Source organism: Onychostruthus taczanowskii, unplaced genomic scaffold (assembly GCF_017590055.1).
Source record: "Onychostruthus taczanowskii isolate IOZ18803 unplaced genomic scaffold, ASM1759005v1 scaffold111, whole genome shotgun sequence".
In the NCBI taxonomy this organism is placed as follows: domain Eukaryota; kingdom Metazoa; phylum Chordata; class Aves; order Passeriformes; family Passeridae; genus Onychostruthus; species Onychostruthus taczanowskii.
The window spans coordinates 1,198,000-1,212,996 of NW_024497741.1; the positions used below are offsets into that span (position 1 = coordinate 1,198,000).

Consider the following 14,997-nt stretch of genomic DNA (forward strand, 5'->3'; position numbering starts at 1 on the left):
CTTCTGTCTTAGGTACTTTTAATGTGAATGGTACCAAAGTACCTCAAATCACATAAAGATCAGCATTTTAAGAAATGTGTCTAGTTAAATATTTCTTGACTGCCACTTCATTCAAACAGTTTAGATTTCTTCTTGCCATCTCCACTGACAGCATTTCTTTAAAATATTTTGAGTAGCTCATGTATTTCTGAAGGTGGCTTACCTGAATTTACAGATTCGAGGAGATATCAAAATCACAACTCTTTACTTTGGCAGAAGGTGCCAAAATCCAAACCACAGATAAGCACCTCTCAAAAGACGGCCCCAAACCATCAGATAAATAAAGACTGATGGCCTGATTCAACAAACAGCTGAAGTATAACCATCATTTAATGTGCACAGGCACAGTTCCATTAAACAGCTGAACCGGAACCTGCTAAAGGAACTTTAGAATTTGGTCACTAGGAGATTTCATGGTGTAAAGGGTTGGGGAAGTTGACAAACCACACCAAGAATATATCAGCAGCTGTGCTGAGCTGATGAGAGGAGTGCTCACCTTCAGCTTGTGCTCACGTTCCTTGGTGACCTTTGTGAGCAGTTTTGCCTTTTGCCGTGTTAACGCATCAACCAAGGCATCGCACTGAGCCACGAGACAGGCTTCATAATCCAACCCATTCTCCTACAACAAGGACAGAGTCAGACCCATCAGAGAAAGCACAGCTTGCAGCTTAAACTACTGTTCATACCTGCTTTTCTGTTCAGAAAAGATTTCCTTTCAAGACCCTCAGCATTTTTGTTGCCATTCTGATTTCATTACAGCTGTACCAGTAATAGCTGCATGCTGTAAAACGAAACAATAACATGCCATGCCACAAATGGTCTTATTCAAAACCATGATTTACTGGCACTTTCCTGACAACAGATGTAGTACAACATAATGTAAATGCTGAATGTAACATACACAGTGCACACATACATAAGAGGATTCTGCTCCAATCTGTTTTAATTATCCCACTCTAGCAACTTTGAAATCACTGGCTCTGTACCACAGCAATTAGAACAGAACTATGAACCAGAATCTGGTCTACTGGCTTATTACAAGGAAATTAATGAGGTACCAAGCCCTAAGGTTTGTGTATTGCTTCAAGTACTTTTTATAAAACAGCTAGCACTTGGCAGTGGAGATATGTACTTGATTAGCTTTTAAAAAAAGAGGTAACTTTCTATTCACATTATGGTAAAATTCTTTGCTAGGCAGAAACCAGCATGAGGTATACAACACTGAGCCTTTAGTAGGCTCTGGGAACAATTTAGCATTACATAAATCCCTGGAACTGCTTCTGTAGTACCCATTCAAATGAAGACTCTCCCTCACCTCCTCTGCTCATGAGACTAGAAGGAGAAAATTTTCAAGCTTCTCTTCCAAGGAGATATTTAGGAGTGCTATCAGCTTTCCTCCCAAATACCCCAATTAAAAAAAGAAAAAGAAATCATTAAATGTGAGAAGATTTTAAGCATGTACTGAAGGAGAAACACCTCTTTGCTAAGACATTTTACTCCCTTAACTCATTACTCTCTCTTAGCTCTTTTGCTTTCCTCTTATTTCCTATTCATTTGCTTTGTCTTCTTTATTTTGAGTTCAAAATGTTCAGCACTGTACTCCCTTCCCTCACTGTGACCCGTGCATCCCATTCTCCAGCTGATGGATGCAGGGTCAGTGTTCCCTGAGGAGCCCCCACTGCAGTCCTGGACCTGCCAGCGAGATGTGGGCAGGGGAGATACCAGATCTGGGGCTGGGGAGATACCAGACGGCTCAGTTCCTGCTCACAGGTTTGTCTTAGACTCCTCCTGTTTGCATCTCTCCCTCCTCGGCTCGTGTCACACCCAGCTCCCCCTCAAGCCCATTTCCATCCCTGAAGTTACTCCTGAAGTGCTGGTTGTGCACAGAGCCTGAATCAGTTGGTGGCTGTAGTACACCACTTCTCTCCTCATTTTCTGCTCACACATCAAATGGGGTGTTTGGCGATATGCCTCCTTCAAGTGAGAAAGTATGAAATTGTTACAGCAGATGGGAAAATAGGAAAATCAGATCATGACAGCAACAAGGAGAAGCAAGCAACACGAGTAATGAGGAACAGGCAGTATCTGAAAAGAAACAACTAAGAGATATAAAAGTGACCTCAGAGAAGAGAAAGGCAGGAAAAAAGATGGGGAAACAACAGACCTGCAAAGCAGAGAAAAGAAAAATAAATGACTAATTTGCAAACTGTCCCAGGTAAGATGAAATTGCGGTTCCTGGTAGCTCTGGAAAACTTAAGAGAGGAGATAAAGAGTGTGGATGGATGCCTGGTCTGCAGTGCATTGAGACAGGATAATAAAATCTACGTATTGCTTGCTCCTTTTTGTAAAAGTATTACAAAAATACATTTTTGCTGAGGGCTAAATGTCCATATGCGAGTGTGGCAGCCGTCATAAGATTTCTACTCTAAATAACCTGCTCTGAGATACATATGTCTGGCTATAAACCTATGCACAAAGGCTATATCTGTTCCCCCACAAAATAATAGTACAAGAACTGTTTTTTGTCCAACTGTCAAAAGGCACAGACTGGCTCATGATACATCTAAACCCTTTCCCCTCGAAGAGTGTGGCTGTACCAAACCTGACTACCAGGAGCATTCCCTGGTATGTGCTATCATCAAAGCTCAAACATCGCATGAGAAGAGTGCAATTTGTCACAGGAGACAACCATTCCAGGGAGCTCCTTAAGGGTTAAATTGTGTGGGTGATCATCTTGGAGCCCTACCCCAACCTTGTTTTACTTAGGAAAAGTAAAACAAGACTGGGGCATGGCTCCAAGATGATCAGCTTGATCCAAGATGATCAGATAATATGCAGCTGATTAGTCCTGCTTTTTTGGTTTGCTGAAATTTGATGTTTCACTCAGGCTCAGGACGAAGATTGGCTCAACATTTGAGGGTCAGATTCAGACTTGTGCCCAGACTTGGCTAAATGTTAGAGGGTACTGCTGGATATAATTTCCTCTTCTGAGCTCTCCTCTAGCATTTTAAGCAACAAACAGCATCAAATAAATGGCTTGGTCTTTTGATCCAATTGTAGCAGCTCCCTTATGCAGAGCAATTTGGCAGTGATTTTTCTGAAACACATTAAAGGATTTTACAGCATAGTCATAAACGGTCATAACAGGCCACTTCTAGGTTTCAGGAGGGAAAAATACATTTGTAATGGAGCTAGATGACTCAGGAAAGATTGGTGATAGCCTACTGTTTTGGATAGGTTATCCCATCCTAAAATAGCTGTTCATTCCTACAAGAAGAAATGCTCTCTAGAGGTGCCTGTCTTTTCTCCTGGGACAGTGGAATGAGTAGACTACATAACTTATTAAACGGGTAAGCCAGCTGAGAGAGACCTCACACTACAGCCAAAATACAGCACACTGCAAGTGCCAGTCAGTGGCTTTGCATCAGTTTCTTTCAGTTAAATGTCCTTTAATTTTACCAGTTTCTCATTTTGGTGTGTTCCCTTCCCCAGGTGGCTGTGGAAGACTGTGAGGGTGTGTTGTTAGGCTGTCCTGAGGCAACCCAAGAGCTTGGGCATCTCTTGTGGTACAAATTCATCCTCTGGAGTTTTAAGATGAATACTTCAATGAATAAATAACAAACTTTTTGTATTTCTGCTTTGGTTTTTTGTTACTAACAAGCGCAGGACTTATTGATGAAAGATGAGCAAGCAGCAGAGTGGGCTACTGAAGAGCAGGTGATGCATATCCCATCACTGTCAAGCACAACAAGTGTCCCCTCCTGAACACTGTGCAGCTCAAACTAGAGTGGCACATTTCCAGGTACACTCCGCAGGGTGAGAAGGACCTTGAGGACCATCTGACCTCTAGCACTGATGAGTCTAAATTTGATTGAAATTAAGGCTTGTTTCATTTTGGGTTTGTGCCCTCAATTACTGCACTCACTATGAGCTCTTTTTCTGACTATTAAATCTGGACAATTACAGGCATGAAAATAACTTACGCTCCAATAACCGACACATTGATTTAGCAGCAGTTCCTTTTTTTTTTTTAGTAGAATATTCCTGTATTTTTGGGTATGTGTAGGACATTCTTACAAGTACTCTAATAGGCAGGCTGACTGGATTTTTTGCAGAAATTAGTGCATTTTTAGGAAATGTAAGATGAAAAGCTAGCAGTAAATTTTGAATGTGTTAAAATGAGAATTTATCCTAAATGCCTAATTCAAGCAATTGCAGTCAGGGAGGAGCCTAGAAGCATGACTAATGGATTCAATCAAACACTAATCGACACAGCTCAGATGTCCAGTATTGAGTATCAGCTTTTTGCAACAAACATCAAACAATCTAGAAGCGAAGAGGGGCTTACGGGCATTATTTGATGAACAATTTTACCATTCAAGAAAGGTCAGATGATTGCAGGAAAGATGAGAATAGCATAGGAAAGAAAGTCATCAAATAAATTATTCACGCAGTTCTATTGATTACTGTATTATCAAAACAGATTATATTCTACAGTTACCTGGATCTGCTGCAATAAATTTTTCAGCTGAACCAAAAATTCTTTTGCTTCCTTTGCTTTATCTGAAACACCATTTAAAGCCTGAGACAGCTGTGCCTGCAAGGGAGAAAAAAGGAGGAGAAAAAAGAAAAAGTTAGTGATAAAATGCAAATGTCTTTCTTAGTAATCCTTGGATTTGATCACTAATAATGTGCTAAAAGGCTTACGTGTATTCCTAATTCCACAAAGTGTTTCTGCTAGGAAAAAATAGTTAAGATTTTTACTGTAATCAGATTTAATGTGGGTGAAATATGCATGTGGGGGCAGTCAAGTATTGTGTCTGCATGTTCCACTTTATTGCAGCAACTTGGTAAGTCAAACACCTTTATATAAAAGAGCTACCCACGTGTATAAGGAGGTAGTAGTCTTACACTTACACGGTAGCATCTGTCATGCTGAAAAATCCCCAAGTTCTTTCCAAAATGACACTTCTTTTGCATCCAAGTCTGAAATCTTTATAAATGTGGTAGATCCTACCAAACCTGAGATACACTAGGACTTTAAAGACAAATCTGCCTTCTCAGACTTCATAGTAATGTCCCTTTGGGCTCCAGTTTCTCATGCTCCAACTTAACAAATGTGTGAATGTTTCTGCAAAAGTTGGAATAAACCCTTCCTCTAATTTTGACCAGTAAGGCACATAGAATATGTCTTTTTTAAGTCCACACTCTAGGCCTAACCTTCCCTTTCCTCAGCTAACACCTGAGATCTCTGAGCTGAACCAAAGTCTTGTTGATGGACTTCCAGGACAGGAAGGAAACAGTGGTTTTGCCCCTGGCAGACCCAGTGATGCATTTTGGGGTCCCAGTGCTCTGAGCTGGAGGACCATGACTGTGAGAATGATTAACTCCCAGTCAACCCCAAATTTGTGCAGGATTTGCTACTCTAGATGGATCCCTTTAAGTCTAGGAGTCCCAATAGGATTCACTAAGTGTACTCAAAGAACGTCATTGCGAGGTTCTGCAGCTGGGATGGAGCAACCCTGGACGTATGTAAGACGGGGGAACAAGAGGCTGGAAAGTGGCCCCTTGAAAGCACATTAGTGCTAAAAACTAAATGAGAATATGCTTTACAAAATTCATTTATACCAAATGGAAAGATAGATTACTGTGCCTCTTTCTCAATGTTTGAATCTCTGCTCTTTTCATACACAAACCCTGTATTTCGTACACAAACCTGTAAATGCACAAAATCCTGAAATGATGATGTTTGATATTAACACCATGGGAGGCCATAGAAGCAAACTCCAGGTAGATGAAAAAAAATCTGTTTTCTGCGAGATCAGACAATCAGGACTTGAGGTCAGCTCTGCACAGGCTGATCATGTTTACCAAAGTTTGAAACCCACCTTTTTTGATCATACTTTCTGTTCCACTCACAGGGCACGTCTGAGCCTTTGATTTGTCAAGATGACACAGAATAAGGTGAAAGCAGCACATGACAAAGCAGCTGGGGTGTAAGCAAGAAAGAAATAGATGGCAGAAGCATTATATTTTCTGTCACTGACTGTCCTAACCAAACTGTCTCAGGGAGGCAAGGGTTCCTTTCTTTCAAATCAAAACCAATGGTTGGTCCCAACAAAAGTAAAACTTCCACTTTCCCAACATCTTCACCAGCTTTCAAATAATCTCAAAGTGTATTTCACCAGATCAGAAGAGACAAAAGCAGTGTGTGGGCATCACAGCAGCTGTAGAAAACCACCACAGATGAATTGTAAGCAGCATATATACCAATGGCAATCGGCACAGTCACTCCTGGCTCCTGGCACCCTCCCATCACAGAGAGCTGCAACAGAAACTCAACCATGTCACTGTCTAAAGGGCTCATAAGCAAATTGATCTGTTCATTAAAACACGTGGTTGCATTAACTTGACTGCAGCATAAGTAGAAGACCAGATTTCCATTTGTGAAACCCACTTAGAGATAATAGCTTTGTTTTTCCAAGTATTTGTAAAAGATACCTTGCAAATCAGAGGAATTTAGTCATGCACTTCTCATTAAAATCAAGTGGAGCTACATGACTAAGCCCCCAGTAAACCAACCAAGCCATAAAAATGCCCAGTACACCCAGAGCAGTCTTTCATACCACAGAAATATTTATTGTAAGCCAAAGTAACAAGATCCATTGACTGGGACAATTAATAACTTCTGACAAACAGTATTCCACCTGGTGTTATCCTTACTTTAATACCTGGTCTTGCAACCTATGATCTGAGGGCTGGAGATGGATACCAAGTTTCTATTTCCACCAATTACAGGAACACAGAGATCACAAGGGTAAGTAATTGAACCCAGATGGGCAGGGAAGACCTCTGATTTCAGAAAATGAACCAGATAATGGCCATGTCCTTTGTCAACCAAACAGTTCATGCTCATTTAGCTTGTCTTCCCTCCATCTCTCTTTAGCAGCAGATTGACTATTGATTAGATAAGCTTGTCCTGGTGTTGAATTCTCATAGAGCCCACATGTTTTTGAGAACAAAAGTCTTTAGATCAGGAAATAAAAGCAGGCATGAGGACTCCTACACTTGCCTGCCTGCCCTTCACAGACGGATCCAGATGTGGGAGTTTTCAGTATTTTGGTACATACGTATAATTAACCCTTTAGAATGGGCAGAGCTGAAATGTGTCCCCCATCATTCCTCATATTCATAAATGTGATTACAGTACCACTGTACTTGCTAAGACATGAGGTTTTTTTAATAACCTTGAACTGCTGGTCAGATGCACTTTTTAGGCAAGAGAATCTAAGTTGAATCTCATTGAAGTCCAGCTAAACCAGAGGATTTTCATAGATTTGTGCCATTGGAGCCTTGTTGTCATTTTACACCAATTTTACTTTGTAGGAGAAGTTACACACAGCAGTGCAATGGGGAACCTGCACCACTAACAGGGGCCAACCAGTCCAGTACAGCTTTGGTATCAGCAGTACAGCTGAGGGTGAATGCACATTTCTTTGCATGGCCTGCAGCACTGCCTGGACAAGGTTTTACACTCTGCAATTTGCCACTAGGTCACTGTAATAAGGCCCAGACAAAGGAGAAGCCAAACAAAGGGCTAACACAAGGAAGGCTTCTTGGTCTAAGAACAAACCTTTCAGCTGCCTCTAGTAGCTATACCCAGAGCATCTGGAGAGAACACATAAGCCTTAAATTAAGTTTGGCATACCAGTCAATGTAAGTAATTTATGGTTTGGCCAAAGTAACTGCAGGTTATAAACTTGTAGAAATTGCTGTATCAGAGAACTATTTCTAAGCAGAAGTATCTAATTCCAAAACAATTTATCTGAATGAATGTGAGATGATGATTTATGTTGCCTGGCTATACAGTTCCATTATATTTATTTTGTGCCAAGCACATTTTTCTGAAAAATATAATATTCACAAGAGCATAATTTCAGAGTCCCCACATTACTTAATTTTGAGGGTTTCTTTTCACTAGAATTTTGACATTGATTGAATATGCAAATAAGAGAAAAATCAGTCACAGAAAAAAATGTGGTAAAAATACCAGCCAAAAAGGTTTTTTTCAATATTTGACAGTAGAAAAGAGAAAAAATTACTAATTCTGAACTTTGATTACACTGGACTGTAATGTTGCAAAAGGCATCAAATAGTTTTAGCTTAAGGTAGACCATAGTACATCACAAGCTGGTCTCTCATGCCCTCCAAAACATCAGCCACATTTGAACTGTGAACTCTGATCCTGCTCATCAGAACACTTCTGCTCAGGAGTGGATTCTGACACTGGGATACGAACAGCAGCTGCAAATGTTTAATCTGCAAGAGAACTTCTCTGCACAAGTACTCATCGTGTTAGGGAGCAATGATGGCTGAGCTGCTGGCGTAACATTCAAACTGAAACACTTCCAGAAGAAGTTTGTCTTCTTGGATGGATCAACAAAGGAGATCACCCCAAGCGGCATCTTCTTTGGATCTTAAAATAGAAAGTAATTTTTTTGTCTTGCCAAATACCCCAGCCTATCTTGTGCTCAACCACTCCATGGCCGAGGGGTGATGAGACCAGTCTTGATTTTGACCTTTCTTGCAGTGTCTGAAAGGATCTCTCTGTGCTTTCTTTACTGCTAACTGCAAGCAGAGACTAAAAAGAAGGGAATCCTGCAGCCAGCAGAGCTGGTCAAGTGCTCTTTGCATAGCTGTGGGAGAAGTCCTTTAACCCCAATACAGCAGGAAGCTCCAAAGGATTGTCCTCAGCTCTCAGGTATTGAAGTCTCCTCTCTAATATCATATGTATGAACTAATAATTTTTCCAGGGTCCATCATTCTTAGCAAGAAAGAACTAACTTCATACATATTTTCAACTTCTAAGGCCTCATCTTGCTCTTTATTCACATGGTTTCAAAGCCTTATTTTTAGCAAGGAAAGCATGACCAAGTTACCCACCAGCTCTATCAGACCTCACTAAACCCCTGTGTAGCCAAGCAAATGGCTCTGATGTCTCCACAAAGGAATCCAGGGAGGGGTAGGGAGCATCACTTGCAGGGAAGCATGATTCAGACAGTGACAATATGTGAATCAGAAAAAACTTTACTTGTCCCTAGTCCCCATCTACAATTCCTTATTTATCTTTGTATCATGAAAATCCCTCCAGCCATTACTTTTCTTGGCTTCTTTGGGAACAAAGTGGGAGGAGACCTCTTTAAGGCCCAGGAGAACACCCAGTGTCCATGATCATCTGTACCACACTTTATTGTCTACAACATTTGGGTGGCTGTGAGCCACTCTCCCTTATTGACATACAGTTGTGGCAGCTTGCACAGAGTCCTGGATGAAAGGGAGGTGGTGAAAAGAAGGAACAACCACCCTGTCTCCTCACAGGTAGCTGCTGCCACTGTGAGAGCATGGGAAGGCTGAGGACAGGATGGCCAAGGACCCTGTGGAAGGCAAACAAGTTGGTGAGATGGACTTGCTAATTCCAGCTATCTGCCTGAGACCTGATGGAACCTCACCGGTCAAGGTGAGGCCAACATGAGAGAGAGTCTGAGTTTTCCAACCCTGAGCAGCAGCTGCGGGGTCAGTGGGAAGTCAGGAAGGGCCAAAAACCTAAGAGTACCATTCTGAGGAGAGAAAAGTCTGTGAGGATGATGGACATGAAGGACCTCATGTCCCACAAACTGCAACTCGTTTTTGGGGCTTTGGGATGAACAAACCACAGTGCTGAGCATCACTCCAGCTCTGGGCATCACCCCAGCTCCCAGCGGGCTGTCGGGACTCACCTTGTGCTGCTTCCACATGGCTCCCAGGGCCTTCACGTCGTGCTTGTTGTGCTTGCCCTCCTCTAAGCACTGGTAGCAGACGGGGCTGCGGCAGCTCACGCAGTACATGCTGTAGTTCTCCAGGTCGTGCTCGGCGCACGTCGGCAGCTTGCGGCCGCCGCCCGCCCCCTTCCCGGCGCCGTCCCCGCCGCCGCCGGGGGCGCCCGGGTGTGCTGGCGGCGGGGCCAGGCGGTGCTTGGCGAAGGGCCCGCGGGCCGGGTGGCAGCGGAGCTGGCATGCGGCGCAGTACAGCACCTCGCACTGCTCGCACAGCACGGCGGCCGGCTCGGGCGGGCTGCGGTCGCACAGCTGGCACTTGGCGGCGGCGGCGGCGGCGGCGCGGCCCTGCTGGTAGCGCTGCACAATGGCCTCCAGCAGCCGGTTGCGCTGGAAGCCGCGGAGCCCGCGCTGGTCCAGGGACGCGCTCCGGTGGCACTGCGGGCAGGTGAGGGAGGAGCTGGCGGGGCCGGCGCCCCGCGGAGCCGCCGCCGCCCCTGGGGGCGCGGGCACCAGCGGCAGCACCCGCACGCCATTGGGGGACTTCAGGCTGGGGGTGTAGGAGCCGTAGCCGCTGTCGGTCTCGCTGTGCAGGCTCAGCTTGTCCGCGTGGTCCCCGCCGCCGCCTCCCGCCGCGCTCTCCGAGTCCAGGCAGGCGGCGGAGCCCGCGGCCGCTCCCGGCCCCGTTCCCGGCGCGGCGGCGGGGGACGGCGCGGGGCCCCGAGAGTGGAGCAGGGGCGGCAGGTGCTGCTCGCTCTCCGGGGTCTGCACGGCGATGGTGCGGGCGCAGGGCAAACAGACATTGTGCGAGCACGGCAGGATGATGGGCTCCCGGAACAGCGAGCCGCACACCGGGCACTTCAGCTCCTCTTCCATGGCCGCGGCGCGGCTTTGTGCGCGGGCTCCTCAGGCGGGCGGCGCAGGGTCACCGCCGGCTCCCCCCATCCCCTGCGGCGCCCCCTCCGCCGCCTCCCTCCGCTCCCGGCGCCGGGGCGAGGCCGGGAGGGCTCCGGCCGCCGCTGCCCCGCGCGGTTCAGCACCTGCCGCGCACAGACAGCTCCGCTCGGGCGGGCCGGCGCAGGGGGAGCCGCGGGCTGCTCGGGGCCAGGGAACGGCTGCCCGCCGGCCGTGGCGCGGGCACGGAGCGCGGTGGGACTGTTTTAACGTTGGTGGCATAGAGTAATAATATACGGGGAAGGGAGGCGGGGGGCGGAGGCAGGGCAGGAGTAGGAAGGGGCGGGAAGAGCCCTTTCCAGCAAATAAAGTGGTCGCTCTCTCTACGGCTGGGAAAGGCTAAAACATTTTTTAAAGGACCTCTACACAGCGATGTCTTCATATGTTTAAATAAAGACATTGTTTGGGTAGCAGATTGAACGCAGGCGGGGTTTCTTTATCTCTAGTAGCCCTCTCTCCCGTCCCCGAATGAGAGGAGGATGCTCACCACAAACTAAGCTCGTACCTCTCCTTCACACGGCTCTCACCATGCTGGAGAACAAGCAAGATGCACAAAATGTCAGGCACTGACAGAGGGAGGGATGAGAAAGGGTTTAAAAGGGAAACACGAACCCCAGCTAAGAACGCTGTGGCTGGCAGGGGCGGCAGAGCACAGCGGGCGGGGGATGTGCCACATTGCCCCAGCTCCCAGCCCTGTGACCCCAACAAGAATCAGCTGCGAAGATAAATCAGGGATGACAGCTGAGAGTTTATGAACTGAAAATAACCATCCTTAGGAGAAAGAAACCAGCAGCGGCAAATCCCCCATGTTTTGTTTACATATGCTTAGTGTGGATGTAGCAGTGGTTTATTTCATAATCAAGAGATTATATGTAAGTGATTTCACTGATTTTTATTATTGTTATTCATCAGTCTTGTTTAACAGCCACTACCATATTAATATGCTCAATTCTATAAGCAGATCCTAATCATTTGTTTGTTTTAAAATGCAAACTGGTCTTTTCAGAACAGCTATTTTAAAAATGAGGAACTAAGTGGTATTGAATGAAAAATTTAAAAAGAAAATAAAAGAGAAGAAGAGATAACATATTAAAACATCATAACATTTCTCAGTAAATGACAAGAGGTTTGTGACACTGTTTAGGAAAGGGTTTTCTAGTTTCAGGGTTTGCTTTTGCCAGATTGTTAAAATGGTTGATGCACAGCAAAGGAGGAATGGGGTCAGAGAGTAGGAATATATTAAAGCTTCAATATTTTTTTTCAGTCTTTCCTCTCTGGAGTTCCTTTTTGTATCTCGCCTAGCCACTCTCATGACAAGCTGAGGGGAAAAAATCCCCAAGGGTTTTAAAGCTTTGTAGTTCCCCATTTCAGGGTGAAAAGCCATAAGTTTGGCCTCTGGCACATAGTAGAAACAGCCATGACCCACATAAACCTGCCTGTCATTTGCCTAGGTATCTTCTTTTATGTGACCTCTGTGCTGAGATTGAGAGTTCCTAGACTGAATGTGTGTTTGGGCTACCTCCAGCCAGAAACCTCAGTACTGCAAGAAGTGTTCTGAAACACCACTGATTTCACAGCTACCTTATGCTACTACATAGTAAGAAAAACCCGTGGGTGAAATACTGTTATCTTTATAGTGGCTGTTCTCTGCTCTACCATCTGTCAGCAGTGAGAGTGGATGTACTCTAAAGGTTTCTTCCAGACCTATAGGGGAATCCAAGTCACATATTACAAGTCTATCTTCAAGCCATAATCCTAAAGGTAATTATGAAGGCATGGTAGCTTTTTCTTGGACTTTTGCCTTCTTTCTTTACCTGTCCTGTGTGGAAGGTGACAGTTGTCATAACATGCATAATAGTAGCATCAGGTCTGAGACATCAAAGAAAAAATGAACAGACAGGTAAATGGTGGAAATGTATGAACACCAAACCTGACCAGCTACCTTTTATAGCTGCTTTTTAGCTGGGGCTTGCAATTTCCAGAGTTCTAATACACTGAATTTTACATATCCATTTCCAATCCTACTCTAGAGTTTATGTAAAATCCTAGAATCGTTGGCACTTGACATGGGAAATGGCAAGAAATAAACCATCTCAGAAGCACATTCTCTTTCAAACACAAATTTTCTTCTCTCCCTAAACCTGACTTCACCTGAGAGCATATCACTATAGTAGGTGACATTTGAAATGGAGCTTAAAAAGGTGATCTGTTCTTCTCTGTTCTGTGGTGTGACTTTTACATCATTCAGGGTCTTTTTTAACCTTCTGAGTGAGCCTGAAATGTTAATGCCCAAGAGAGCTATGGCTTTGAGAGCAGGGAGAGCTTCACTTGTTTACCTGTCCTACTGGTCCCAGAACAGCCCTTGTTGCCAAGGAGTGGTAGAGTTTCAATGCAGAAACTTTCATCCCCATGGCATCAGAGACTGCTGCTGGAAGTAGCACCCACTTTAACAATATTCAGTGCTCTGATGATTTTAGGTTGCACAGGACAGATTCTTCTCCTTATGAAAAGTACTTCTCTGTATAACTGTGCTGCTGCTGATGGAAGTGAACAGTCAAAACATCACTGTAACCCTTACTACTCCAGGGGTCAGAATGGAAACTGGTCTAAGACTTGAAAAATGTCACTGAGCTTGAGCAGACTGACCTTGGAAATCCTTACTTTTGATGAGAAACACACCCCACCAAGATGATCCCATTAACTTTAATGAAGCTATTAATAAAGAACTATTTGGTCTGAGCCTGAAAGAATTGGGCCTTTACTAAGTTTTGTAATCAAGGCATTATTATAATGGCAATGATCCCTACGATTTTTCATCTTTTTATGTTCAAATAAGTCTTTAATCTGTTAGAGCTGTAGCAGTGTATGGATAACCTGAAGATCCTATACTGGCAGTCCTAGCTTTGATCTTCAGTTTAATACTTCAGTATCACCAGTATCATCCCCTTAAACTATTTACCCTTTGTAAGAAGTTATTAGCATCTTTTATATCCCCACAATGGGGGAATAAAAGCCAATGAGGTTTATTTATAGATTTACACTTAAAAAAACATAAGGCAATGTGTAGTACAACCCTGCAGTAAGGAGGGATTTGATTAATCTTTCCTCTCTTGCTTTATTGCTTATGCCTTCTCATTCTGCTTGTTGTGACATTTTTGTTGACTTCCCCTTACTTTTCTTGTACTTTTTCATATTTTATATTGCCCTCACACATTAACCATTTCCTGGTAGTTTTCTTTCTTTCTTTGCTCTTTTATTTTTTCCTTCAATAGCTGTCCACCAAGGTCACTTCACTTTTTTCAGTTTTCTTCTTTTACTGCTGTTTCTCTGTGGAGAATTTTTTTATTCCAGTATTCCAACATCACTTCTGCTAATGGGCATCACTCCAAGCACACATCCTCTCATCTGAAGGGCAACAGGGAAGAAAAAGGATCTTTATCTCCACAGGTGCTTATTCCAACGCAAGAAGAACAGAGAAATAGTTCACAAGAGTAGAGAAGATAAAATGTGCTTGGGCTAAAGCCAGCAGCTTGTGTGGCAGTGTGAGCTGAAGAGTTCCAGTGCCTTGTTAAAAATGCCTTCTTGTTAAAAATGCAGGGTGCTCAATTGCCCTCAGCAACCACAGTAGACAACACAACCGCACCTGCTGCCCATCTCTGAATTTTAGGCTGGATTCTAACCAGTGGCTGTACACCCCACACACCTCAGCATTGCTCCTATGCATAATAAAAAGTGTAATCTCTCCTGTGCTTATTCTTCATCATGTTCTTTACCCAGACTTGTCTTCCCAACATTACTGGCTCCATTTGGAGCTGACACTGTATGTTTGAGGGGTGATGTGGCAAAGAGGATAAGAAGGCAGACTTCCACTGTGGCTCAGAGGAAAAGCTGATCTATATAGTCCGTGGGTCAGGGAGCTTTGGAAATGGCAAATGTGCTCCTTGGTTTTGTAGATTTGCATTAGGTACATTATGTAGGTGTAAGAGTTTTGAAATTGATTTTGTTTGGTGTTGTTGGGTTTTTTGGAGGGTTTTTTGAGCATGCATTCAAGTAACTATTATATTATAGGGTTTTCAAATATTTGCACATTGGTCTGCTCATGAAAGGAAGGACGGCAAAGCTTGGCAGCAGCCCAGAAGAGTGCCACAGAAGCATGGCTGCTGATAAAAAGCTTATCTGTTGGCTAGCAGAA

The 14,997-nt window shown here is 44.2% G+C and overlaps 1 protein-coding gene across 2 annotated transcripts in view; it reads right to left on the reverse strand.

Annotated features, from left to right (window-relative positions):
• Nucleotides 1-10,727, reverse strand: part of TRIM67 (tripartite motif containing 67) — a 33,736-nt gene extending 23,009 nt beyond the window's left edge. Inside the window, exons 1-4 of one of the 2 annotated variants that reach the window (XM_041424059.1) lie at nucleotides 10,600-10,727; nucleotides 9,816-10,488; nucleotides 4,541-4,636; nucleotides 536-658 (exon numbers count right to left, since the gene is read on the reverse strand). In XM_041424059.1, coding sequence (XP_041279993.1) covers nucleotides 536-658; nucleotides 4,541-4,636; nucleotides 9,816-10,488; nucleotides 10,600-10,727 — 1,020 coding nt within the window. Of the gene's footprint in view, nucleotides 1-535; nucleotides 659-4,540; nucleotides 4,637-9,815 lie in introns of both variants that reach the window. The other variant, XM_041424051.1, reaches the window with a different exon arrangement.
• Nucleotides 10,728-14,997: the final 4,270 nt, after the last annotated feature.